This window comes from Trichoderma harzianum, assembly GCF_003025095.1.
Source record: "Trichoderma harzianum CBS 226.95 unplaced genomic scaffold M431scaffold_5, whole genome shotgun sequence".
Taxonomy (NCBI): Eukaryota; Fungi; Ascomycota; class Sordariomycetes; order Hypocreales; family Hypocreaceae; genus Trichoderma; species Trichoderma harzianum.
Genome location: NW_020209253.1, coordinates 1,865,033 through 1,892,387, shown reverse-complemented (window position 1 = coordinate 1,892,387; position 27,355 = coordinate 1,865,033). Strand labels below are relative to the sequence as shown.

Here is a 27,355-nt window from a genome sequence, read left to right as displayed (position 1 = left end):
GATTCTAGCAATTTGTGCTACAATCAGTGGATACAAATGTGTCCAAGAGTAGACTTTACTTACGGATATTCTCTTGTGAAGGACTACAGAGTCATGAGGAGGAAGTCCCAGATCGGCTTGCTCCACGAAAGCACCATCTGGTTTTCCCCTGAGTAAGAACCGGGAAATGACATGCCGCAACTGTCTCAAGCCTGCCGCTTGGTCATCGAGGAGATGTGGCCAAGGCATCTACACTTTTGTTTGTCAACTCCTGCACCTGCGTCTCGCCAAGCAGGCCAGCCGCTTTGCGTGCTTACTATGTATCTATCAACTTGTGTACCGAATCGATGGGAAGATGGAGAGGGTGTGGTGGCAGTCAATCTGACTGGATGCTCCAGCTTCGGGGCTGTGTCTCATCGCCGAGGATATGGTTGTCTGTGAAAATGATGCATCGAGATGGGGCCGATTCTCACATGTCACGATCGCCGTCTGGGTCGGCGATAAGACGCTTCGTTTGATCGAGTTGCTGTAGATGGATACCTTTTGAAGGCGAAGAAGAAGAGCCAGAACGAAAAAAGATCAAGAAACCTGTCCTGGATTTCATCACGTGCTGTGTATCGAGTACGGAACTTGGCCGGGGAAGTTGGAGGAAAGTGCCTCTCAAAGCTTATACAGGAACTTTCAATGTTCCTTTGTCCCAACCTTCCAGCTCCTTCTACGGATCGACGTCTCTGTGCCTGGCTTTCTCAAGAACGGCAGGAAAGCGAGCCGCGGCCCCACTGACACGCGACTGAGCGCCCGCTGGTAGGCAACAAGTACCAGGAAGAGCACAGAGCCCGGGGCAATGCGTACCTGTACGATCCATACCCAGAAGACTCGCCTGAAGAATTGTGGCACGTTTACCTCCTGGCTGTTTAGGCTATACTTCTGCAGTACCTCAGATTGTACCAAAGGTACGTGTAGTAGGGATGCAAACTGGAAGGCAGGAGACACCTACCCTACGTACCGAAGTACTAAGTATCTATCGACAGAAAAGGATTTTGTGACGTTCTTCCTCTCTCATCAGGGGATTCAGCTTCAGATCGACTACCACGTCCGTACAACACCAACACTCTGATCGGCAGCTAGTCCGCCATACTTCCCAGTTCTGGACCAGAAGCAGATGCCTAGATCGGCTTCGTACGAGTGACAACCTAGCCGTTATTGACCCACGCCGGCTGCGTCGCGGCGCGTTCGTCAGCAAACTATATCGAGACGGGTTGACGAGGACACGTCAGATCCGCATGTGCATCTGACAGCCGAACACGGAATGAACAAGATCGCCAACCGCTTGTTGGTGCAGATGAACAATGGCCGTTGTCTGCTTCCACCAGATTCAATTTCATGCAACTGTCCCACCTCGCACTTTCGGGCGACATAGACGTGCCTAACAGGTACTTACGACGTTGCCACGGGTGCTTATAAGTTGCTGGAATACGAAGAAAGAAATGCAGGCAGCAAATATCAGCACCAAGAATACTACGTGTACGAGCATTGTATTACGACTAGTAAGCTACCTGGTATGCATCCATCCAGATGGTCTACGGCAGCTCATACAAGTCTGTGCGACATGTCGACAAAGGATACGTACACATCGTACGAGCCACAGTGGAGGCCATTTTGCTTTCGTCGTCCCATCAACCGAGGATGAGGGACAAAAATTTGTGAAACTAGGGGAGCTTCACCTTCTATGAAGCCCAATGAACTTGGGGTTTCCACCTTCAGGGCCGCTTCTCTCGTGTGGACAGTCATCCAAGAGAAACTTGGCAGGCTTTGCAGATTCATTTGCGAATCAGGAAAGCCAAGGATCCGAGAATGGGTGCAATCCTCTGTGCCCCATCACATATCACTCTTGCAAAGAGCAGATTATGCAGAGAGCCTTTTCCACCATACAAGCGCGGAACACAAGTACACTCGACGGTGGGCCTCTGATAATAGCAATGCCGCATCTATTGTCGGGAATAGCCAGCCAATACAAGCGCCAAGGACGAAGCTCGAAACACAGAGTAGTACAAGTGTCGCTTAGCAGTAGCCAGGGCGTCGAGAACTGCCGTCGTAAGTTGTGGAATGTGAGTTACTCTCTTCTATCCCTGAAGCTTCGGCCTTGTTAGCCCCCCTTCTTGAATTGGTGAAGTATAATCAAACGCAACGCCGCAGTAGGCCTCCATTTGTTAGCGCCCGCCAACTGCAATGGCTCTTTCACCCAACCCTAGCCTGCCACCATTTTTTGCATGGTTTCTCTTCTCTTCTCTATGCTCCAAGCTCTAGTGTGAACAAACTGCGGGATGACCCGAGCGGCGGGGTTCCTTGACTGACGACAATTTAGTACCCCACGAGCGTTGCAAATCAAAATTGACTGGCATCAAGATGCTGCCATTATCCCTGATTCAACTCCAAATGGAGCTCGGCTTTTGTCAGCCTTGGGTCACACAGAGCTTACGTCCCGCTATAACGATCCTCTGCCCCCCAGACTTGGCATGGTTAAAGCAAGACGACAGAAACTGGATGGAAGTCGTGCAACTTCGTCAGAGTTAGTCGTGCATCCTCAAGTTAGCGTCTCCGTTCGTGCCCACAACCGATCCCAGAGTGGGCACAAGACAACAGATGCTACTGTATGGAGTGCTTTGAAGCGCCTGGATGTGTGAAATGAAATGTGAGCAAATCCTTTCGTCCACCAATGGGTACCTCGTGAGATGGCATCCGCATATCTATCCATCACAAGGTATGGGGCGCTCCGGACACCCACTTCCCGGTTTTTAAATTATGTCTTTCACAACTGTGCAGCACAATCCTTTCTTTTAGAACTTTTGAGAAGCGACCAAGTCTTCCTAACCGAAGGCAGATGGGACTGGTCTCGCAAGGCAGAAATGCTTTCATAGCTAGGACGCGCCAAGCTACCTTGGGCGAGGAGTTGCACCTGAGTTAGCCCCTCACTACCGCTTATCTAGCCTTCCGGATGAAGATTGCATTTGTGGGTTTCTAACAAGAAATTTCTGTAATTGTTTTCTGGTAGGTTGCCCTGCTCCCGTTCCCAAGCCATTCCTTGAGGCCCTTATACCCTGCTTTCTGAATCCTGGCTGTCCAGACCTCGGCTCCTGGCATGGAGAATTCATTGTTCGAGTGGCCATCACACAAATACGCACCAGCTCTTTCCTATGAAGAGGGGCCGAGGTCGCTGAGCCACCCCATGCTGTTTCATTAAAGTGACATGTCATGCTTGGCTGGGGAATTGTCCTCGTCGTTGATGGGTGATAGTCGACCTAGGCAGTCTTGAGAGCTGGCAGGGACTCTCATTAACAGCACTGCTAACTCAAGCCGTTCGTCCAATGGCTTATTACCCAGCTCACCGAAAGCTGAGATGATGGCGAAGTCGGGCTACCAGTATTAGGCACAATTGTGAGTGTTTTGCGGTGATTTCTTAGCACGAAGTTTTGTGGCCGACATCGCTAATTCAAGCCTAGCAGATGATTATGCAGATGGAACCTGGGGTGGCAACGAACCCCCCCCTTCGAGAACTATCTGCTTAGAAGATCCTTTACGAGCAATTACAGTCGGCCATCCTTGCTCAAATTTGTTTACTGAAAGGCGTGTACCCTGACAATATCCAACCGCTTGCCATTGGGGGCTGAGACTGTGATATCTGTCACTGCCGACACGTTGCGTGGCCAAGCAAGTTACATTGCTGGCCATCGACGCCGCGGATATCTTGAGGGAATAACTCAAGACGTGGATGCCATTCATCGCGACACACGACGCTATCTGCAAAGAGAAATACGACCAGGAAAAGCCCCGAGCTTGCTTGCTTGCTTTACGCCATATCGTATATTTAAAGCACAATCTCGATCTGGTTTAGTCTTGCAGCTGAAAGATTAACACCCCATCCTATCTAGAGCAAAGTGGCATTTATGCAGCCTGCCTGTCATCATAGCTTGAGTACCTGCAAGCCGGGCATATTCCGACAGGCCGTACGGTTTTTGGTGCTTACCCCTTCGTAATTGTACACCGAACATTGGTTAGAATTAGGGCTTGCATCTCGTACACCCCTAAGTACAACAAGAGACTTTATGCATCCATGTCTCTCAGAGGAACTCACACTCACAACATGCGAGTATAGCTTCAGTACGATTACTTACACCCTAGGCCTCTGTCATTTGCAATCCATGACACATGCCGCCCCTGAGATCTGCAAGTCAGCCGCTGCTGCGGATATAAAGCAGGCTTTAACATTTTCGTTCATCATGCGTAAGAAAAACGTGGCACAAGTGACAGTCAGGGCTTTGATGCCCGCAGACTAGAATATGCGGAGGTGGACAAACCACAGCACGACATCACATTCCATTCTTTGTGAGCCTCCTGCATCTAGGCATTGACAGGTGGAGGAGCCGTACTGGCGCACTAATGGTATTTGCATGAACCCCGTCGCGGAGGAATCTATCCAAGTATACCATGTACCGTGGCATACAGTATGTACGGAGGACTCTATGCATCAAAGAGGGGGCGTCTACATAAGTTGCATGGAAGCAGCATGTCCCATCTTGCACCTCGCTTAGCAAACTGGTTGCCAGCAGGAACGAGAAGGGATATGCAACACCACTATTGGATACTGCCCCTAACATCAGATGCTTTTGACAGGTTGTACAATGCAACATTATCACATTGTTCCTTCTGCGCATCAGGCCCAACAGAGGAAGCCATGGGTTCGCTGTCATGCACGGGTAAAGTCAATGGATCCATACATGAGAAACGATTCGCCAGAAGCAGGACAAGATGAGTGATAAGTGGAATGCGATTCTCAAATTCTAGGAGTTTCCGTGACGGCGATTCTGTCTGCCCCTCGGCACTAAGAAGCTGAAGCCGACGTGGTGCATGCATGCATTCCCCTGCACGCCTTGTCAAGCAGAGCCAGAGCTTGTTTAACACGACATGCCCCCCTTCGGACGGCCCCCCTTATCGGGCATGACGGAGAATAGACAATTGCTGGCTTACATGCAATTTGATTGATAATGGTGGCCTCGCTATCACATTTCTTTGTTACCTGACGCAAGAGCTCTCCCTCGAGCTGCAATGCATGACCGAAAAGTGACAGAGTTTAACAAATTAAACCGACGATGCCGAATCATGAACAATGGCAAGGAGTCATGATGCTGCCTAGCTTTACAATTAGAAAAAGGGGGGAGTGCATGAGTGTGACGTCTTACATCTGGGATCGGTGCCGCTGAAGAATTTTAGATCAAGATATTACTTGGCACATACTTACGGAGGATCGTGTTCAGTTGTGTCATACTTGGCCACTGAGATCTGCTCTCGGTAAGTATGGATGGAGGCCGAATTGAATTGGTTTGAAGGAGTTGATCGGGCACCCCTTTTTATGAACTAACTGATTCGCTTGTGATGTTGAAGATCGACATCGTGTACCAGGACGATGTTGTACACTCCTCTTCATACTGGCTTGGGCAATTGAGGAAGCAAGGCTGAGTTTTACTTATTTGGATATCGCTGGTGTTTACTGTGCACTCGATGCTAATACTTACGAGAGTCCTTATTGCAGATGTGTGGCTCTACGCGGAATACGCCTTGCTAGATGACGACGATGCGAAATATCATTGGACTGTTCAAACACGCACACGAAAGAAGACAATTCGAGCTCTCTAAGTCTGATCTGATATATCTGTCTTCTACCACGACTGTCTAAACTTGTTATATCTGTTGAAGATCTATCGCCAAAATGAATCTCTTGCGTAGTCTTTCTTGCCTGGCTTCTTCCGAATATCGTAAATGAAAAGGGGAAATCGAATAAAAAAAAAAGGGCAGTATGCAAAAATGAAAACTGGATTTATGAGCCGTTGAACCTCAGACACGCATCTGACTTGGGCCGGCATTTTGATTGCGCCGTATTTTCCACCTCCAAACGCCCCCGTATTTATCTTTTTTTAGTCTACCCAGCCTAGTTATCCCAGAAACCCGGGAACAGGTACTCGACCTTCTTCATGGCCTCAGGGTTCCTGCCAGCAGGCTTGGTCATGAACTTGACAGGGCCGGAAGACGCACCCTCCCAGTGCTTGGCCAGGACAAGGTCGCTGTGGTCCAGCTTGGAGAGCTGGTCCAGAACACCGCCAACCAGTCGCTTAGCGTTCTGGCTGTTGGCATGCATGTACTTGATAACCATCTCGACGTTGACGTCCTCGTATGAGTGCCAGCAGTCGTAGTCGGTAGCCATGCAGATAACCTGGTAGGAAAGCTCAGCCTCGCGGGCAAGCTTGGCCTCGGGAAGAGCAGACATGTTGATGACAGAGCCACCCCATGAGCGGTACATGTGAGACTCGGCACGGGTAGAGAACTGGGGTCCCTCTGTAGTTGAAGAGAAGTTAGTCAAGTGGTAACTTTGAATCAATTTTAGGTAAATACATTGACGAACCCATGCAGATCAAGGTGCCTTTGTCATGAAGCACCACACCATCGCCCTCCATGTGCGCCGCACAGGTCTTGACAATGTCTGCCAGCTTCTTGTCGAAGGGGTCGGCGAATCCAACGTGGCCCACAACACCACCCTCAAAGAAGGTGAACGGCCTGATGCCCTTGGTGCGATCGATGACCTGGTCGGGGATCACAAAGTCCATGGGCTTAATCTCCTCCTGCAGGGAGCCCACGGCGGAGAAGGCAATGACGCATCGGACACCGAGGTGGCGGAGAGCAGCGATGTTGGCCTGGTTGGGAACCTCGTGAGGCGCAAACTGATGGTACAGGCCGTGACGGGCGAGGAAGGCAATGTTGACACCGTTGTGGGAGAGGATGGAGATGGGCGAGGCGGGAGGTCCCCAAGGGGTGATGGGGTTGACGACAGCAATGGGCTCGTAGCCCTCGAGCTGGGCAAGGCCAGTGCCGCCGATGACGGCAATGTGGACGGGTTCTATATACTCGAATTAGAGTCGCATTGGAGATGACAGCAGGGGAGCTTCGAGGTTTGCAACATACGATCGAAGCTAGTGGGGAGGTCGGACATGGTGACTGATGGCTGTGATTGAAGATTAGCTAATGCGCCTGCAAATGAAATTGAACTGAAAACCGAGCAATTTACCTACTGGGTATGTATATGCTTGTAAAAAGAAATAAAATAGAAAAGAAGAGGCTTAGAGACTAGCAATGGTGATGTTCGTGGAAAGGCCGCAAGTACAAGAGAGCAAAAAAAGCTACCAAGCTGCACTTACCCCTCTATCGATAGTGATGGAGGGGCAGGATTTTCTTAGGCACTCGTTGGATAAGAGGTTCAAGCAAAGAGCACGCCATCATGGAATTAGGTTCCTCGGAGCTTAGTGCGCTTATGTGATATTTTGAGGTGAAGCAGTTCTCTAGATATTCTATAATACATGAAAACTCAATATATTCAGCTGGTGACATTTGAGGATGTTTGCTGGCGTGCTGAGAGTCTCGGTACCGAAGTACTAACTTGCGCAGTACGGCACCCGCCTATATCTCTGTCCCTCAATGGGAAAGAACAAAGTTGTTATCAATCTGGTTGACACGGAAACGCCTCCAGCCCGGGTACAGTCACCCAAACCAACAACTCTGCACTCTATTCTAGCATTGATACGTCCATTATAAGGGACAAGACAAGAGGCGAAATACACTGTAAAGCTCCCTCCCTTTGCCTCGTCATTTATTCCCGATATAGCGGGGTTATGTGCTTACCAAGCCGGCAACTTTTTTTTTTTTTTTGCGGGCCATTTCACTGCTTCATAAACTACAGGGCAAAATTATATTATAGATATTCAGGCTGCTCACGCGCGCATCATCAATTTCACTCGCCACGAGACTTCAACATCAGCCGCAGATATGAGGATGGCGGAGACGGTTGATATCAATGATACTACCATTCTTGGGCAAGATGTAGTATCGACGCGGCCGAGCGAAAATGGTGGCGACAACTCTGGCGAGACCATCGAAGAACGATGCTTCTCAGCCGCTCTCATCTGCTTGGAGGGCCATTTCACACAGTCTCCTCCCATGGGCCCTCAAACAACGGCCAGGGTGAATTCGATGATCTCCAAGACGCTGGAAAAGACTCACACGCTTAGGAAAGCCAGGTAGGATCCCGTAGTCTGCATCAAGATACCATGCCGCTAACCTGCATCGATGGCATCAAACAGAGAGGCCTTGGCACGGAATGTAGCAATCTGGATATGGCTGACAAGGATCTTTGCTGCTGCCATCCCAAGCTTGACATCGCGATCAGTGGGGCCATTATCAGCATTGAACGATCCTGATAAGGGAGTCAGTCCTCAAGAAAGCACAGCCTTGATCGTCCTCAACCATGTCTCTGTGAAGGAAGACCTGGGCACCCTCATCAAGTTGATGCACATTGCGCGCAACCTCCTTGTTAATGCTGAGCCCGAGGTTCCTCAGGACATCTGCGCCGCAGTGCATTTTGACCAGATGGTCTACCAGACAATTATCCTCTGTGTCAACGTAACGAGTAAAGGCTACGACGGAGAGATATTGGACGAAGCCCAGAGACTGAAGCTCACAGACATTACTGAATTATGTATGTGCAGCTGACTACTTCTTCCTGTACGGAGAGATGAATACATGCTAATCCCTCTCTCAGATAAGAAATTGCTTGTGACTTCACTACAGCAAGTTCACAACTGGACTGCCAAGCATGATCGCAACAAAATGTCGTTCTGGTTTGACGTCCTGTTTGACGATGACGGCGCGTTATCCGGGCCTGAAGAGATTATGACAGACGGCTCGGGATTCCGCCCGGATGCGGCTAAGCACCAAGTTCAGCACTGGCTGGATCGGAATTCGAAAATGTGCGACACAGCGAGGAAGCTGCTTAGACATTACGCCGAAAACCATGCAGACAAACCTCCAGGAAACTTGGCCCCTATACGACCACTGGCCTGGAACTGGCTTCCGGATACACTTGACCCTACTTCCATTATTCTGGATGATGACTCTGAAAAGGTTAACCCTGTATGGAAACCGGATGAGCCGGACAAGTACCAACAGGACCGGTTGTACGCTCGTGTGTCCCGTGAAATTGATACCTGGTGGCTCCGAGCGCGGGATCCGAATTATGAGGATTGGGTAGTCGGCATGCCATCCGTGGAGTTTGCGCAGTCACGTACAGAGCATTGCCGCAACAACTTGGTTCATCGATATGCTCATTCCTACCGGGCGGACCACTCGCCGCCTCCAGAGGGTGCCGAAGAGGACCTCTCTGACCATGAGCACTGCCACGAGTGCCATGAGTGCTATCTCCGTCACCACCACCACCACGAGGATGATCATGAATGCCATCACCACCACCATGATCACGAACACGACCATGAACATGAGCATGAACACGATCACGAACATGTACACGACCACGACCATGAGCATGACCACGACCACGACCACGACCACGATCACGACCACGACCACGACCACGACCACGACCACGATCACGATCACGATCACGATCACGACCATCATCACCACGAACATGCTGCGTCTGGCAATGAGATTGAGGAATGCGACCACCATCACCATCATCATCATGATAATGAAGACGACCACCACCATCATCACTGCCACCATCACCACCATCATCATCACCATGATCACGACTATCCCCACGATTACATGGACGACATGATGGACGATGAAGAGGTCGATGATGACGAATCGTATGGAGATGGTCCATTGACTGGTCTTTTGACAGAGGTGCCCAACATTCTCGATCCAAAGCAGATTGAGGCGTTGCACATGATCGTGAAATCGTGTATTCTCGATCACGCAGGATCCGGGTTGACACGTGCGGGAGAAAACTTGCAAAAGACTCGATGCAGAATGTTTCTTGCACTGGACTGTGGAAAGAGCCTACTACGTGAGCTGCTAGTATTCATTGCTGTGTGGGATAAGGACGAGCAAAGCCTCATTTTCCAAGTCACAACGCAGATTGTCGAGGCTATTCACCACAGTGCCCTGGTGCCCTATGCGTGGAATTCTCTAAGAATCCCCAAGGACATCATCTCCCCTGCACAAACAGTTCTATTGCGCCTTGTCAACCATATGCTTCGGGCCCGCGCCGCCAGTTCTACGACACAGGATTCCAAGGACCAGACCAGAGATCTCAAATTAGTGCACTTCTTCTTTAGCTTTTTCCGGAGTCGCATCGTACCTGAATGCGCGGCTCTCATGCACTTGCAAGCTCAGATCCGCGAGGAGAATCGTGATCCGGCCGAGTTTCCCGTCGATAGCTGGGACATGGAACGAGCCAAAGACGGGCTGTCCCAGTACCTGGAATTTCTCACGACTGTGGCCGAGATGGTGGATATGAGGCCTCATCTCATCGAGTGGCAGGCTATCTATGATCTCATCACGATCCTCAGCAGTCTTGAGGCTGCCGTGCCGAAGAAACCACTTGTCGAAGTGCCTAAACGCGCCCCAGCAGCAGAGAGCACATCTAACGCCAGTAACAATGCCAGCAACGACCCGATGGTGGAACGGCCATATGCAACTGGAGATGAAGGCGTATCTCCATCACCCCCTCCGCCCCCTCTGCAAGAGCCGGCTCACAAATTCCCATGGTCTGGCATAAAGGGTCAGATATTCACCATCATTGCGACGCTCTTGCAGCCACCACCAGGGCAAAGCACTCCGGGTAATGCCCAAGTGCAGATGCAAATGATGAAGTACAACGGCATTGTGCCCTTGCTCAACTGTTGCGCATACGACGACCACAATCCATTTGCCAAGGAGCGAGTTACTATCTGCTTGAAATGGCTATTGGACGGCTGTGAGGCTGCCAACAACTTCTTCCGCGAGCTAGTCAACTTGGCACCACAGCCGAATCTAAGGCCACCGCCTGGAGGCACCACGGTGTCGACGATTAAGCTGGATGGAGTGCAGGGAGAGGTCAAGGTGCAAGTGCGGTCAAACACGGCGCCGCCATTGGCAGACCGCGGTGCCAGCAGCACCGATGAGCTACTTGAGAAGGCAGCCGAACTTAACCTGGGGCTGAATCAGAGCAAGAGCGGTGGGCGAAGCAACATTGAAGAAGACTTTATGGCATAGATTACCGACATTGACGAAGTGGGATTATTCATGGAAGCATTATGGTGTTTTGTTTTGTTTTAACTCATAGCGGTGGATCAAAAATATCTCTTGTACAGTACTAGTAAGGACAAATTGAATAGAAATTCCTTGCATTGTAAATATAGCACGTGGATGGGAAGCGTAGTTTTGTCTATTCTCTTCCATTTTTTGCCTTGTTATACAGGATAGGCTATACATATGGATTGTGGTATGTAAAACAACGCCGTATGAAATAGCTAATTCTAATGAACAACCAAAAACATAAACCAACGTAGATGAAGTCGTCCAAGACAGAATGTGCATGCAGATAGCCAAGGTACTTGGGTGCGTAGATGGGTGTATGAAGTGGGTTGGAATACAGGGAGTAGAGTAGGAGTTTGCGGCCTTTTTTTGTGTCTTTTCGAATCAGCCCTTTTCCGCCGTTGCCATTGTGCGCCGTGCAAAATATTAGCCGTGGAAATCGAATGAGTCCCCCATTACGGATATGATTTCTTTTTGTTTTAGGGGAGCGTTCCCGCCCTTTTGTCGTTCCTGTTCGTGATATTTCTTGGATTCCTTTGTTTCCCTCTTTCCTAATTTTTTTCCTTCTCTTTTCTTTTTTCAGATTAATTCACGGTCCCCTAGTATCATTGTTCTTTGCTTCAATTTGATCCGTTGGCTGCGAGCTTGCCCTCCGTCTTCTCAACGTACGCTACCAGGTCCGCAATAGTGCAGACCTTGAGGCCCCATTTCCGGGCAAAGTCGATGCAGGCCTCGCCGCGCAGCATACCGGGCTCCCTGCGAACAGCCTGGCCAGGAACCTCCTCCCCATCATCGACAATCTCGCAGATGACGCCCGCCTCAGCCTTGCCAGCAAGGCGGCAGAACTCGGTAGCAGCCTCGGTATGGCCATTACGAGCGCGGATTCCACCGGGAGCAGCGCGCAGCGGCAGAACATGGCCAGGACGACGCAAGCTGGCGGCGGTCGAGGCAGGATCGGCCAGCACGCGGCACACGAGGGCGCGGTCGTGGGCGCTGATGCCGGTGGTGACGGAGGGGTCGGCGGCATCGACGGAGATTGTGTAGGCGGTGCCGCGCGGGTCCTGGGAGTGCTGGACCATGGGCGGCAGGTCGAGGGCGTCGGCGCGGGCGTGGGTGATGGGGGCGCAGATGAGGCCGGAGGAGTGGCGCACCATCCAGGCCATTTGCTCTGTGGTGACGGAGTCGGCGGCGATGATGAGGTCGGCCTCGTTTTCGCGGGAGGGATCGTCGAGCACGACGAGGAACTCGCCTCTACCTGTTGGGTGAGGGTTAGTCAATTGCCCAGCCAGAGCGGAAATAAGGAAGAAAGAGAAAGAGAAATATCACAAGAAAGTGTGGGAAAGCTGAATGGGCGAGAACGTACGGAAAGCCTCAATAGAGTCGGGGATGGAGTCGAATTGACTCTGATCTATGGTGGAGGAAGGCATGTCGCTGGCTGTTTGTGCTTGCGCTTTGGGTATTATTGCACTGCTCTCAAGGAAGCAGTTGTGTATTCGATTTTTGCGAAATTGAATTGATCGCTTATTCGAGAGAGAAAGAGAGAATTGTCGAAAAGTCAAAAAAGAGCTGATGGTTGGAATATGACGATGCGCAAGAACTTGGGGAAAGTCACCCGGTGACTTTTGTTCGATGGACTTCCACGGGCCTAGGGTCGCTTTGGGCGGGCCAGAATTCCGAGTACCCTGGACTTTTGTACTGGATCTCGGGCCGGCACTTGCGGCGCCGAGCTGGGAGACTGCGAGAGGGAGTTGGAGGGGAAAATAGCGGCTTGCTTTTGGCGTTGGCGACCCGAGTTTGTTGCGGCAAAGCCGAGACGATGGAGGGGCTGAAAATGCCGAAGCGTGTGTCTCTCAAGGGCGTGGCACGGAGATGGTTCGCGAAGTTATGGGTGAAAGAAGTATCCGAGGCTTGTTGATTTTTGGATGGGATTGACGTCGCTTTTGCTGTTTGCTTCTGTTTCTTGGTTTCGTGCTTGTTCTCGATTTCGGTCTTGTTTCTTGCTCTTTAGCAACAGGGTATCATGAGATGAGTGAGACGAGAAAGATCAAAGTCAATAGCGACCAATGCCGTCCACAACAGTAGAGTTCAATATCACTAGAGACAACAGAACATCACATGGGAAACGAAACTCTTTCACTTGGATGGGCGCTCCAGCCAGAATATAAACAAACGCCCATGTTATTAGTTATTGCTCGGACCAGGCCAAAAAGAGCTGCGACCTCGGTGCGCCGGTTCCGCTAACGTTGTGCCGGTCTTATGATGATGGCATCAGGACTAATCCACATGCTTGGACCAGAATGCTTGTCAGCTTTTCCCGCTCGTACTGTAAGTGCAGAGTAATGATGTGTAAGCCGAGGCGTGGAGAGCGCTAGGGCGGTTTTGCGGTGTTTTAGCAGCAAAAGGCACGAATTGTTTTGGGGGAGGGATTCACATGTTGGAAGTTGATTACAAAGAATCTAGGACCTTGATGTTAATTGCTGGCGTCGAGTTGTGCCCAGCTGCAGAGAGAGATTAGTTGTTAGTTGATTGATATTGGCAATATGATGACGGATCTCTCGTCGAAATAGAGAGCCAAACAAGTACATACCAATTCATGTCTACACCACGGTACATCTACAAACAGAGATATCCCAAGAACAACGAAGATCAATGCCCCTCCAATTCATCTAATCATGTTTCTCTAAATGGCTATTCATTCATATTACCGCAATACCATGTTCCCGCTACAACATTCGTAGCAACAGCCAGCAATAGCCAACCGCGCGGGTATAATGCCCGATTTTTCTCAACTGCGGCCAGCCCCCACAAAGTCCCGCGGCACGCCGGCGGACCTGCCCCTCCAAGTCTTGGAAGATTTGCAGAATTGGGGGAGATTCGGAGTTGGACCTCCAGCTCGTTGTTTGTCAGCCGGACCCTTTGTGCATGCCCAGGGCATTCCCGCCCGTTGAAGCGTTGACATCACACCCCCTCCGTATCCTCCGAGCCTCCGAGCTCCTTGCGTGTTTCTTTTCTCATCCCTCGTCTTTTGGTGTCTCTCGTTCCGTCCGCTCACCTCAGATGGCCGCGCCGACCCGAGCTGTGGCCGGTGTGGCAAGCGGCCTGTCCCGGCTGGTGTCTCGTTCTCGTCCACGGCTGCCAATTGCCTCTGTCTCTGTTTCTACTCCAGCGAAGACGGTGGCTGCATCATCGCGATGGCACTCGGGCTTCTCGTCGGTCAACCCCAATGAGGTCTCACACTTCAATGCCCTCGCCGCCGAGTGGTGGGAGCCGCACGGGTCATCACGCCTGCTACACCTCATGAACCCGCTGCGCCACGACTTCATCCGCTCCTGTCGCGAGTCCTCCGACGACCTCAATTCCATCACATACCTCGACATTGGCTGCGGCGGCGGCATCTTCGCTGAGAGCGCCGCCCGCCTGGCCACCACCAAGCACGTCACCGCCATCGATCCCACGCCATCCGTCCTCAACGTCGCAAAAGCACATGCCCGCAAAGACCCTTCACTAGCGGGGAAGCTCTCATACCGACAGTCTTCGGTCGAGCAGCTTGAAGTCCCTGCCGAAGGCCAGGGCTACGACGTCGTGACTCTCTTCGAAGTCATTGAGCACATTGACGATCCGGGAGCGTTTCTGGAGCGCGTGCGCCCGCTCGTGAAACCCGGCGGGTGGCTCATCATGAGCACCATTGCGCGGACGTGGGTCAGCTGGTTGACGACGAACCTCATTGCCGAGGACATCCTGCGCATCGTGCCGCCGGGAACGCATGACTGGAATAAATACATCAATGAGGGCGAGCTGAGGGGATATCTTGCTGGCAAAGGCTGGGACAGCGCAAAGGTAATGGGCGTTGTCTACGTCCCTGGTTTTGGGTGGAGGGAGGTCAAGGGCAGCGAAAAGGTGGGCAACTATTTCTTTGCTGTGCGCAAGGCATAGAGAAAGGCATAGAGAAAGGGAGAAACGACAAAAATTGGTGAGAGAGTTACCACGGGCGAAGCATCACAGGCTACATGCTTGTAAAATAATACATGTGTATCAATATGGCTTTGGGAGATTTGATACCCCTTTTGATGTCTTACGAAGTTCACGATGGGACACGGACGGCGCAAAAGCCACTGTACGATAGTCGATAGAAAGGGAAATAACATTATTGCGTTAGAGGGAGCTTTGAAAAATAGTGAGAGGCTTTCTCGACCATGTAGCTTCAAATCTTTTATTTCTTGCTGGGTATCACTTTGTATAATATCTTCATTCCTACCAACTGGAACACCATAAATCAATCTCATTTGATGGTCACTTGTTCTTTCATCTCGCCTCCCTCTTGAGTCCTCTTGTACCGCCTCCTCTTGCTTGCTGCTCTGTCTCGAAAACAAGAGATTCATTTGCATCGTCTTCGTCTTCATCTTCGTCATCTATATCGCGACGATTTTGCTCTGCTTGCTTCCAGCGTTGGATTCTTCGCTTCATTGCCTCGTCCAAGTAAAACTCATGGTCAAACCGGGCTCGAGAGAACATCTTTCTTCAATGTTAGCGTACTGTCAAAGAGAGAGGGTAATCGGTAATGAAAGCTCACCTGAGAACAGCCTGTCTGCGGGCATTGGTGCTCGCCTCTGGTCGTCAAGTAGTCCAAAATGGCAGCCTTCTCAAAAGTATGCGGGCACTTGCGACTTCTGTATGGCTCCGTCATTGGAAGGAGGGTCAAGGGGCAGTTCATGCTAATGGTTTCCCGCTGGACAGCTATGTCGTCGTCGTCGTCGTCTCGGGTGCCATTCTGCCCATCACGATTGGGGGGTGTCATGTCCGGCTCGCCATTGGACAGGAACCATCGTGAGGCATCTGGGAGAGGAGGGCCATCTTCGCCTGCCGCAGCTTCGTGCCACAGCTTCTTGAAGCCGGCATAGTCATTGTTGAGAGCGTACCGCTGGTGAACGTCAAGGCTCGTGTACTCGGCCCTCTTCTTGGCGCGGAGCTCACGAAACGTATCGACGATGCTAGTCACGGGCCCCTCTTCGTCTTCATCTTGCCTCTCGGCAGCGTCTTCTTCATCACTGGTAGCCCCGTTGGCCTGTCGTCGTCGGCTTTGGGCAGCAGCTGCCCCTCTGGTCTGAGCTATTGTGTTCGTTGTAGCGGTCGTGCTGAGCTCTTCCAAGACAATAGCTCCGTCCTCTAGTTCGGCTCTTCGATCAATGGTATCTCTGAGCGCACGCTCGGATTCTCGCGTCAGCCTCTCCACCTCCTTTTCGAATTCTGGAATCTCCTCTTCCAGGCGCTCCTCTTCGGCCGTCTTGGCCGTGCCCTTCTCCTCTCGGCGCTCACGGACTGCAGCAAGTCGATCCTGGCCTCTGCGTAGGCGCTCGTTCAGATCGCTTACGCTAAGGCCAAGATTACGGATAGAGTCCTTCAGTTGGCTTTCATAAGGTGCAGCGCCGCGGTTGTTCGAAAGCTCAATCAATTCTTGCCGGGCGGTATCGGATAGAGGGAAAGACAGTGGCTCGTAGTCGGGGAGAGCTGTAACAGTGGTGGTGGAGGTGCTGGTCGATGAAGCAGCAGCACGGCCACCGCGATTGAAAAGACGACGCGACATGGTACGGGAGGTGACAAGTTGGCGATATATCAGATGTCGGCTATCATAAGAGCATCGTTGTGAGGATGGACTGCTTGCAGATCTATCCAATGGTGGGGGTTTGAAGACGCGATTGACAGACGCGATCGATAGCGAATGCACTTAAATTACCTAAGCCGCCTAGCACACTTAACAGGTGCTCCTGCTTCGGCAACTTTGACGAAGATCATCCTTTGTTAGAATGTTCATATCAGGATTTCAGGAGCTTGAGTGCCCGATTTCTATCAATTCAATGACAATGAAATCTCCAATTTCGTCAAGAAGCAAGCATGAAAGCGTGGAGATTCTACGTCCAAAAGCTGAACTGTCTAGGTACTACAAGTACGCAGAGCAGCCAGGGGGTCAGCAGCTTCCCCATGATAAAATACCGCCGGCCACACACTCTCTATCCTATGCTTAGGTAGTCGCCTTTGACTTACCACACTTCGTGAACACTCTTCTTGACTGACCTAATCTCTACTTAAACAGTCATTAGCTCTGCGGATTCGCAAACGATGCCTAGCTGGGACACGGCGCCTCCCGATCCCCTTGTAGGTTACTTGGGGCATCGGCGTCACGTACGGTACCTATGATGCTGCATGGAGTATTGCTAGGACCGATGGGCTTTGACAAGGCATGCAGTAGCAGGTCACCGTAATGAATGTGCAGCTGAGCACAAGATGCTGCGGGCCTGGGGACGCCGGACTACTGTGGCAGTCCAGCCTCACCAGACACCGGCCATGTGCATTTGTCTGTCCGCCACGGCGCCAACTCGACACTCTCCTGCCAGTCAGGCCCCTGCAAGCCGAACACAAGACACTTGAGAATGGAGCAGCAATTTGCACTTGCGGTATCTGAAGCCTGTCTGTCTTGACCAAGTACTTGGATCCCGGTGCTACAACTGCAATTTCAAACCCGCTCATTGAGGCCTGATGCAGCCACCGCTGCAAGGAGCCTGCGGAATTCAATGAATCCTTCAGCCTCACATGTCACTTCATGCGGAATGCCTCTCACCGAGCGTCCATCCTCGCCGTTAGTGTGCAGCTTGGCTTCAGGGTTGCTGCATCTTTGGTCTCAGCTCTTGGTCTCCCTTGCCAGATGTTGGAGGCGATCAGCGAATGATTTGATATTCAATTCCTACCAGGTACAAGGCAGCTACGAGTATCGTACTATTGATAGATACTGAGGGTCACAAGCTAATACCACATGTACGGTGAGCAACGGGCGTTCTTGATCCATGGTAGCTGGACGAATCTCGACTGCGGACCAACATACGATTATTGAAGCAAATCGCAAGCATTGAACGCCGCATTCCTGCGCCCGCATTGAAAACAGACGCATATTGAGAGTCTAGAACTGGAGACTTGCAGACGAAAGCTACATAGAGCGTCATGACAACAGGGAACTTACCGCCCTAAGGCGATCCCCGCCCACAGGCAAACATCGTGTGGCATTGACCAGCATCAGAGGCTGGGATTTCAGATCGTCTTTCATCAAAGGGCAGCCATTCGCCCGATCGCCATATTGACCCAAGCTACCGCCATCGGACCAATCAACTAGCTTCTCCCGGCCGTCTGCAGCCATCGGGAGCTCCACGAAGTTTGATGGCTTGCGCTTGGACGCTAACAAAATCAAGCGCGCGATCCCCAGCGCTGATGATAGTGCGCTAACATGGACTGGCCAAGCCGCTCTCGATGGTGGCCAAAGCCTCCCGCATCTACGATCTGAGATCGGTACTCTGTATCGATGATTTCCAGTTTTGTAGAGGCTGCCCCTGCACATATCTGCAGGCTCCCCAGCGCCAGCCGGCTGTTAGCCTTTTGCCAACTCAGTTGCGCCATGACTGCGTCAGGATCAAACTTGGCCCCCCCTGGTCTGTCAAAGTTCGAAGCCCTACCCAGTTAGCAGCAAGGAGCAAACTGGAGGGAGTGGTATCAAGCTTCGGATGGAGCCTCCCAATTACTCCGGGTGGCCGTTTTGTCTTGTGCTCTTTTCCCATTCCGCAAAATATCTTACCTCCTATCCACTTGGTTTACTCGTATATCTATCCCTTAACTTAGAATGGTCCTTCAACGACACTGGCTATTTAGTTGCTCCTCCCCGACTCTGTACGGTCCAGCATCTTTTCCATCCTCAGTAACTTTCTCGATATCCAAGCCTTAGCCGTATTTCAGTAATTGGCACAATCACAATCCTTGCGATTCCTCCTACGCCACTTAGCGGGCGTCAACGTCAACAATAAATGCAAGGGGCACCAATCATGGTGTCTTCAGGGTCTTCCAGATTGCCATTACAGTTGAATCCATGGGAAGACCAGGCCCTCAACGTACGTTCTCGACGCTATACCGGGGGGGTAGCCGTGTGACCACGACCGATATTAACTCTTTATGCAACCAGTACGGATTTCCAACCCAGTCTGCTCCTCATGCAGGAAACGACAGCACTCCTGTTCCGGCTTGGATACAGCTTCAAGACCCAATCATATATCCCGGAATCTATTCCGCTAGTGGCATTGATGTGATGGGTGTCCTGGTAAGAAGCACTTCTCGTATACTGCACCTTCGTACCGGGGCCAAGCATTGAGAACTCTTTTCTAACTGGCTCATGACTAGTTGCGAGTAATGTCTCGACCAAATCCTTGCATTGATATCGGGCCTCTCGACTGCTCTGTGTCGCTCACATTATGCGATCTAAGCCAACCCAATGCTCCCATCGTCTACGCCTCCCCTGGTTTCTACGAGCTGACTGGCTATTCTCCCCAAGAGACTATAGGTAGAAACTGTCGGTTTCTGCAATACCCCCCTCATGTACAGCCGCCGGCCAGATCCAGTCCTTCAGACATTCATGAGCCCGTTACAATGATGCGGCATGCCATCCGGACCAACCAAGAAGTTCGGGTCCAAGTTCTCAACTATAAGAAAAACGGCACAACCTTCACCAATGTCGTCACGATATTACCCTTGTGGGCTGATAATACCGGGCATCATTATGCTGTGGGGTTCCAGGCTGAATTATAGAGACTTGACATTCGTGTTGAGACGGCTCTCTGAGTTCCAACAACAGGTCCCTATTCCGCTGTCGTGTATTAGGAACGATCTGGTTTTACGACGCCACTTCTTTTGTTTTTCTCTTTCTTAATCCTTTTGTTTAATTGTTAAGCACATTGTTATTCAAGCCAGCATATAGCGATGCTCCGGAGCGCTTGAGGTTCGACCACGAACAGTACAGTACAGACAGAAACATATCTATCAACTGGTGTTGAGGGGATACACGAGAAGGACCATTTGGTTGATTTCACATGGTTTCACGCCAACGAGATAGACTTTCGGCTTTATATGGCGGGTTTGGGGCGGGTTCGGGGCGCATACGATTATGATATGGTTTTCTTATTTGATTTATTTTGAAAGTGTCTCGGCTGTTTTCTTCACGGGAGTTTTAACCGGGCAGTATGATCTTTGGGTTGGCAAATCAGACGAGGTTTATGAATAGTACACGCAGGGATTTTCGGGAAATATTGGTCATGATACACGAAGACATTCAGAAGTAGGTATATTTAATATCAGACACTCATATAGTTATATAAACAATATTACGCCCAAAAGCACCAAAAACACACAGCATTTACTCTTATCTATGAAAATTCCCATCACTTCGGTATGCATCATGTCAAACATCCACAGGCATCTACTTCCTCAAGCGACTAGACCGGCGGCGACCCTGGTCTTCCTCCACCACTTCTTTTTTAACAGGAGTAGGCTCCGATTTGTTCGCCGCCGGCGCTGCCTTGCCCCGTCTCTTCTTGGCAGGTGGGCCCGCATCATCAGCTTCTTCGGGCTCCTCCTTGACTACCGCCGCTTGTTTTCGTGATCGCTTGGGTTTCTTCTCTTCAGCCACCTCATCGTCATTTTCTTCTTCCTTCGGCTCGCTCTTCGCTGCCTTGCCCTTTGCGGGCTTGCTCTTCCCTGATTCGCTCTTTACGGGCTCTGTCTTTGCGCTGGCAACAACGGCGCCGGTTTTCTTCTGCACGCCTGGTGCGTAGCAGCTAGTCCGTCCGCCGACAGTGATGAAGGCGAGCTTTTCTCCGTTGGGGAGCTTTGTCGCTGCATCTTTGTCACCCTTACCCCAACGGTAGTTGAAGAGCCAGTGATCAGGGAATTCATCCGAGTCGCCCAGTTTGTCTACGGCTGTTTGGCAGACATAACGGATGGACTCGTGCAGCTTTGCGATTTCCTTGTCATCAAAGGTATCAGAGTATTGCTCCGGGTGGAGTTTGGCTTGGTAGAGAGTCTCGTCGGCGACCCAGTTCCCGATGCCGCTAATCATGGCTTGGTCCAGCAGCAGGGCTTTGATAGGGACGTGTCGGGACTTCATCTTGCCGCGCAGATACTCCTCTGTGAAGATGTCCTTGTCGACAACGGGATCAGGTCCATTCTCAACAAGAGGAGAGTGCTTCCGAATGGATTCGCCAGGGCAGTTGACAAGACGCACGCGCCCGAATCTCCGGGCATCGGTGAATGCGACTTCGACGGGCTCTTTGTCATCTGTGCTGAGGTGGAATTTCCAAAACTTGGGGGGCCATTGAGCGATGTCGCTCTCCTTCATTTTCTTGTAGTAGTTTGTATAAGCCGTCTTCTCGCCATTTATGTGTACCCAGCCTGTATGTTAGATGTGAGCGGTGTGAACTGAGGAGCAATAGATGTATGAGTATGCTTACCCGTCATGCCAAAATGCATTACCAGATGCGGTGGCTTGTCTAACGTTATCCTTTCTCAAGCGTTAATGAAAGTTCATAAAGCAGTTATTGCGACAGTTTTGTTTCATCATACCAAAAATATTTTCCTTGAGAGCCCGCGGAGACAACCTGGTATCGTTTAGATATGGCACGAAATCTCAAGCTTGTGACAAGTTGACCATACCGTTCTACCTTTCAGAGCCTCTTCGACCTCTTTTCCACTGGTTCCGACCTTGCCAAATACGCTGCTATCATCTATGGCCGCAGCATTGGCGATGGTCTTCCCCACCAGCCTCTTGCGGAGGTAGTGTACAATACGGGCAACTACAGTACAGCATGTTAATTATACAGTTCTCTGGGGCTCTAGAGACAAAGATACGTTCCTTCAGCTATCTCAGGCATGTTTATGAGTATCGCTTGTAAAGATCAAAATTAGATGTGAGAAAAGACGCTTAAAATTCGCTTTTCACTGTGATTCATACAATTGGAGCAACACCTTGTGAAATCACGTCGTCAGCCACGCCTTGGTCAATCTCCGAACGCGAGGTGACGCGAAATCACGTGCGTGCTTACAGAAGCAAAAATTCTAGCCGGCCCACAACCCCACCTGTAAAAGCTATGAAAACATTTTGCCGAAGCTTTTTTTTTTTTTTTCTTTCCACCATCCGCCATGTGCAGAATTTTGCCATGGCAAAAGCTCAATGTAAGTTTGTGTGCTGCTTTTTGCTTGTTTGCCCTCAGTCCTCCTACCTGATGATACCCTAAATCCGCAAACTAGAGTCTTTGACCACTGGAGTGAAAACACCGTTTAGCACGTCAGTCTGAAATATTATCGGACAGCTGCAATTTTTCTTGTTGCATTCAGCGAATTGAGCGCTCTTGCTAACTGTCTGGATAGAATATAAATGCCAAGTGGTATCGAGCTTGAATATCTTGCCGGCAATCTTGCGCCATCGACATGTAATACTCGGTAGGTTGCAAATTTTCTTTTTTTTTTCTGCTCGCGCAATATGATGATCAATTTTACAACTATATACGCTGGAAATTACCGGCTGAGGTCTCCTTTGACGATATTCTTAGGCTATTACTGATTTGCCTCTTCAATGCTCTTTTCTTGTTGACTTCAATCATGGTAGCATTGGCTGACTCGGATTAATAGATTCACTTGACAAGGTATGCCGTCTTGATACTGCATCTCCTCCATCACTCCGATGTTAGATGATGAAACGGCACTGGGCTCCGATTTTTATAATGAGCAAGACACGCCATTTTGCGGCAGGCCTAGAAAACCTCGCCCACTGATTCTATCTCATCGATGTCTCATGTTGGATCAACCGATGCCAGGATATCAAAGCTAATCCCTTGGTATCAGTGTCTAGTGATGTGCTCTGTATGCGCGCAATCGCACTACAGTGCATTTCATATTCATCAAGGTAAGCTTTACTATAGTTCTACCTCATCCCCAGCATCATGTGATGATTTTAGATGACGAGTCCTATCCGGGTTTCCGATGAGGACAACAACCTTACCTACCATTCATGCAATCCCTGATTTATGATCCAACATTTATCCTTGTTCTGCTGAAGCTTGCATGTAGACTTTGGCTAACATCTGAAAGTGATAGTGTTAGTTACCCACATATTCTTTTTGCAACCCTGCTTTCTCGTGATGAGCTCGAATAAACAATGACAAGCATATGTCTGAGCTTCACGCGACGAAGACAAAGTGTTCTATTTCTGATCTGAAATCATTCACATCACGCTGTTGACTTGCAAGAACTTGGGCTGTTGGCTAACCGGCTCGAAAGATGACTTACCCCAACCCGTGGTTTTCTCTTCTTGCATGTGACCCTATCGGTAAGAAATCCCTCCTTGCTTATTCTCCTTTCGCATTTACATGATGTACAAATATCACGACGGTCAACTTAGCCATATGCTCTGATGATAACGCCTGTGACAAGGCACTTTAACCCTGACAATTCACACTATTTTCATCTTTTTATTGCAGCATGCATTTTCAGCATCGTGCTAACAGATGATGTTCAGGTATCGCAGTTCTCTTAATATCGTATTGATGGAGATTTCTGCCCCAAGTGGTGCCGGCCAATACGGAGTCTTTACCAAGTGGTAGCTGTAACTCATATGTTCAAATAAAGCATGGATTGCCGTAAGCCCGTGTCCTCGTGGACCATTGTATAGCTGCCCCTGGACTATAATAGGAAGATTTCAGGCTTCAATTAGTACAAGGAGATTACCGCTCCCCTGAGTTCATACTATATCTAATGTACAAGTCCGTCTTACACTATGCCAGGTTCCCACTTTCCTCGTGATATGTTCTGCCTTATGTGACGAAATATGAATCATCTATGCTCGGTGGTCCCCCGTCAGATAGAAGCTTTGTCTGGTTAGCCTGCCGAGCGAAGTTGCTTCTTCTCCCCAATACTTAATGTGCGGTGATGTCCGAAAGCCATCAATATGCTCGATGAAATGGGGAGATTAAAAGCGTGCAGGGAATAGGTGTAAACGAAGGGTTCTAGGAAGCCGTTGTATATGTGATGAATGACTGGCAGAGTGGAGAGCGTTGGCAACGGAGTGTTGAAGGGGCCTCGTTGCTACGAGATATGGGTAACAGACCAAATGAGAGTGTCTGACCAGTGCCCAAAAAGGCTCGTCGTCAAAGATGTGGCGGCGTACATATATAGGCACAAAAACAATAGTTGGTTCTCGGCAGCGCTTAAACATCCGCAGCACGCATTCTGAACGTCCATGATAGGCCGATAAAGCGCATGTGGCCTTCGATTTATGCATCCATCTTGTCTTCTGTAACATCGATCTAAATCAGCGCCATGGTTTTGAATTCCGGAGAGAGAACCTTGGTGGCGTGGACATCAATGTGTTGGTGTATGCCCAATTGATTTGCGTCCCGACGGCAGCACAAAAGAGCCGCAAGAATAGAATCCCTCCCCGAAATCTCTTGGCAGGTTCTCCCTAGGCGCGAGAAGGCGCGAGAAAGCAGGGATCGGCTCAATTTTTGAACATGTTTGCCGATTGAGCTGATTGGGGGCTGAGTAAAAGACATTCGATGTGACCTTAGCTCAGCAGGATCAGAGTCCTCGACAGATGTCAACCGCTAGGTCGAGAAATAGATGAGGAGGAAGACGCTACTCTGGACGCTAAAATGCATGTTTAGCGCCGGCAGCGCGCCAGGATATTGCACGGGTTGGGCAGAGCTGTCGAGGGAATTCCCGAGTGAAGAGGCTTCAGTGTTGGTGATAGGGGGTCAACTTATACGGTTATATCTTGCGCATAAATAACGATATCTTGGCAGCTTATTTCACTCGTCTTGCTGAACTTTGGGTACCAAGATGACAAGATGCCTGCCTGTATTTCCGAAAAAGCATGATGATGCCCCCCCTGTTCATTGAATCCTAGCTCTAGACAGACTAGGATTCCGGTGGACACCCCTGCTCTCAACAAAGCCTCTTAAGCGCTGCATCTGGGTGGGAATGAGCTTAGCATCTTCTCTTTGGCGTACAATCTGTACTGTACATACATCAAACTACGGGAACCTTGGGAAAAGGCGTGCAATCCTTCTCGCCAGCCCCCCCTGCACTATGTCGTGTCGTCCTATTTCCTCACCTCATAGGCCGATGCCGGTTCCACGACGGCATATGTCTCAGAGCTCAGGCAGACTGCGGCATTGCGCCTCAACGATCATTGGATCGTCACGTTCGGAATAACACAGGCTGAACGGCTAGTGGCCAGTGAGGGAGGAGCTGAGTGGCAGGCATTCGAGGAGAAGGATTCAGCTCCTTGCAGCTTTTGGTGGGTGTGCTGGCTAGACTTTCTGCAGTCTCAGGGGTGACTTTTGTAAGAGTTGAAGGAATATCCACTGAAACTGGGCTTATGCTCTTTGATGTGGTATCGCCCAAGGCATTAATATGAGCCACACGTGAATAAGACCCTCGGCAGGCTGTCTTTCATGCTGCTTGGGTCCTACGCTACTGTATATTACATATCTGGGCTGGCGCTTCCATCCGCTGTTGCATTCACCACTTTGATCTGCGACGAGAAGCTGCGTGATATGGTGCTTCCTTGACCTGTCATTGGGAGAACTGGCATCTTGTTAGCCCTGTTGCCGCGATCGATCTCTCCATCAGGCGTCTCGCCATGGCCCTTCTCACAAGCCAGGCCGGCACTTTGCTAGGCCCTCTAACGACAACATGGACTATGCCCGAGACTTGCTCGATTTATATGCCGTCGTGCTCGACATGCACTAATGGATTCAGAGCACAGTCCTGCAATTCGATAAACAATGGCCAAGTGCAGGATAACACGGCGTGTTGGCCGCCAGCGAAGCCGGGGGTTGCGTCTCCATCATGGCCCTTTGTGGGATGGGGATTCTACTCTCCCGGCATTGCGTGTCCGGCAGGATACATGACTGCTTGTACGGCAGTTTACGGGCAGCGGCCTGAATGGGATATCCAATTCACCCTGGTGTCGTCAGAAACTGCCGTGGGATGTTGTCCAACGTAAGTATAACCTGGGTTGAGCCAGACGTCCATTTGTTATACCGCATCTTCTTGCTAGATAATCCAGGATATTGAGGAATAGCTTCGATCTAGAAGTTTGCTCCGCGCAGCAAATTGGCCAGGTTAGCTAACTCGACCATTCAACTAGGGGTTTCGCATGCGCCAACATCAACGGAAACACATGCGTTGCAACGGCTACGAGCACGGCCGTTCCAACAGCCTTTTGCGATGGCACCAAACTCACCGATTCCGGCACCGAGACTTTTCCCCATGTCATCACGATCACCCAGACGGATACAGCCAGTGACACGGTGGACGTAGAGACATCGTCGCTGACAATGATGTTATACGCCCCCATGTTCCAGCTCAATTTCCAAGCAAGCGATTTACCTGCCTCGACAACCACCGCGTCCACTACACTATCAACAAGAACGACATCCTCAACAAGCAAGCAAACTTCAACTTCCGCAGCAGATGATAGCCTTGGGAAAGGTCATTCAGGGCTCTCTAACGGAGCCAAAGTTGGACTCGGTGTTGGCCTTGGCCTCGGGGCGGCCATTTTACTCGCTTTCGCCGCCTTTATATACTACTATCGACGCGCAAGGCGATCTCAGATACCGATCAGCAGCGAACTTCCAAACAACGAGGTAGCAGAAGAAACTCCAAAGGTCAAGAAGTTGCCTGGTCAGGTATACGAAATGGGGGACTATTACGCCCCCGCTGAGCTACCCGGTGATAACCACGAAGGAGAGCATCTACAAACCGCTTCGAGATTCGCATAATTGGGACGGTGAAAAAGAAAGAGGATTAATGTTGTAATGAAATATTTGTCGGCGAAATGCATGGGCAGGGCAACTAGAATTTGTATGATTTGCAGGAAAGCTTGAGTTCCAGGACTCTGTTGATACCTACTGTAAAGCGACACATGGGCAAGGAGCTGGGGCTGGATTTTCTTTAACGTTTTGAATACCACTTTTTACGACCTGCTGAATAGCGAACGGAGGCAGATATGATTCTTCTCTTCATCTATTTATATATTCTATTTCCCTTTCGCACATACTGTTCTGTTGCGGCCATCTTCCGTAAATAACCATCTATCCGTGCAAATATCCGGCCGCCTTGCCTCCGTCCCGCACCGATGCTTCGTCAACAAGTGGCTCAGACTCATCTATACGCAAAACATGTAGCATTCAACTTGAAAGAACTTCTGCTCGGGGAAGCGGAATTGGGGTTAATTCGTCGGTTTACTTGGCACAAGGACTACGAATCTCTTCGGGTTCCGCGCAAGACGGGATTCGCGGGCGCCGCGGCCGTGGCGCAGCAACGGGTTGAAATTGCTGGGGAGTACGAGTACGACACCATATTTACAAAC

At 50.4% G+C, this 27,355-nt stretch overlaps 9 protein-coding genes across 9 annotated transcripts; 5 read left to right on the top strand and 4 right to left on the bottom strand.

The window, feature by feature from the left end:
• The first annotated feature begins 1,370 nt into the window (after positions 1-1,370).
• On the top strand, positions 1,371-3,012 carry M431DRAFT_413091 (hypothetical protein). Its single transcript, XM_024914955.1, has 4 exons — positions 1,371-1,526; positions 1,601-2,073; positions 2,386-2,671; positions 2,861-3,012. The coding sequence occupies exons 2-3, from the start codon at positions 1,719-1,721 to the stop codon at positions 2,661-2,663; spliced, it is 633 nt and encodes a 210-aa protein (XP_024775610.1). The 5' UTR covers positions 1,371-1,526; positions 1,601-1,718; the 3' UTR covers positions 2,664-2,671; positions 2,861-3,012.
• Positions 3,013-5,633: 2,621 nt separating this feature from the next.
• M431DRAFT_16218 (hypothetical protein) lies at positions 5,634-7,158 on the bottom strand. The gene is made up of 4 exons (XM_024912995.1): positions 7,094-7,158; positions 6,991-7,030; positions 6,434-6,925; positions 5,634-6,366 (listed from the first exon to the last, which is right to left on the bottom strand). Exons 2-4 carry the CDS (start codon positions 7,016-7,018, stop codon positions 5,963-5,965), a joined length of 924 nt encoding a protein of 307 aa, XP_024775609.1. The 5' UTR covers positions 7,019-7,030; positions 7,094-7,158; the 3' UTR covers positions 5,634-5,962.
• A 584-nt stretch (positions 7,159-7,742) lies between these two features.
• M431DRAFT_519513 (hypothetical protein) lies at positions 7,743-11,231 on the top strand. The gene is made up of 3 exons (XM_024920392.1): positions 7,743-8,099; positions 8,163-8,557; positions 8,621-11,231. The coding sequence occupies exons 1-3, from the start codon at positions 7,849-7,851 to the stop codon at positions 11,077-11,079; spliced, it is 3,105 nt and encodes a 1,034-aa protein (XP_024775608.1). The 5' UTR covers positions 7,743-7,848; the 3' UTR covers positions 11,080-11,231.
• Positions 11,232-11,741: 510 nt separating this feature from the next.
• On the bottom strand, positions 11,742-12,548 carry M431DRAFT_114391 (hypothetical protein; the record flags this gene model as incomplete). Its single annotated transcript, XM_024911901.1, has 2 exons — positions 11,742-12,372; positions 12,481-12,548. 2 exons carry the CDS (start codon positions 12,546-12,548, stop codon positions 11,742-11,744), a joined length of 699 nt encoding a protein of 232 aa, XP_024775607.1.
• A 1,630-nt stretch (positions 12,549-14,178) lies between these two features.
• Positions 14,179-15,054, top strand: M431DRAFT_84029 (hypothetical protein; the record flags this gene model as incomplete). Its single annotated transcript, XM_024923384.1, has 1 exon — positions 14,179-15,054. The coding sequence occupies one exon, from the start codon at positions 14,179-14,181 to the stop codon at positions 15,052-15,054; it is 876 nt and encodes a 291-aa protein (XP_024775606.1).
• A 369-nt stretch (positions 15,055-15,423) lies between these two features.
• On the bottom strand, positions 15,424-16,702 carry M431DRAFT_82670 (hypothetical protein; the record flags this gene model as incomplete). Its single annotated transcript, XM_024923199.1, has 2 exons — positions 15,424-15,633; positions 15,692-16,702. 2 exons carry the CDS (start codon positions 16,700-16,702, stop codon positions 15,424-15,426), a joined length of 1,221 nt encoding a protein of 406 aa, XP_024775605.1.
• Positions 16,703-18,732: 2,030 nt separating this feature from the next.
• Positions 18,733-20,071, top strand: M431DRAFT_412604 (hypothetical protein). The gene is made up of 3 exons (XM_024914948.1): positions 18,733-19,046; positions 19,118-19,252; positions 19,333-20,071. The coding sequence occupies exons 1-3, from the start codon at positions 18,963-18,965 to the stop codon at positions 19,735-19,737; spliced, it is 624 nt and encodes a 207-aa protein (XP_024775604.1). The 5' UTR covers positions 18,733-18,962; the 3' UTR covers positions 19,738-20,071.
• A 630-nt stretch (positions 20,072-20,701) lies between these two features.
• M431DRAFT_35611 (hypothetical protein) lies at positions 20,702-21,777 on the bottom strand (the record flags this gene model as incomplete). The annotated part of the gene is made up of 4 exons (XM_024914517.1): positions 20,702-21,375; positions 21,435-21,484; positions 21,547-21,581; positions 21,637-21,777. Coding segments are annotated over 4 exons (900 nt in total), but the record flags the coding sequence as incomplete, so codon positions are not given.
• Positions 21,778-25,621: 3,844 nt separating this feature from the next.
• M431DRAFT_82778 (hypothetical protein) lies at positions 25,622-26,765 on the top strand (the record flags this gene model as incomplete). Its single annotated transcript, XM_024923217.1, has 2 exons — positions 25,622-25,983; positions 26,132-26,765. The coding sequence occupies 2 exons, from the start codon at positions 25,622-25,624 to the stop codon at positions 26,763-26,765; spliced, it is 996 nt and encodes a 331-aa protein (XP_024775602.1).
• Between the last annotated feature and the right edge of the window lie 590 nt (positions 26,766-27,355).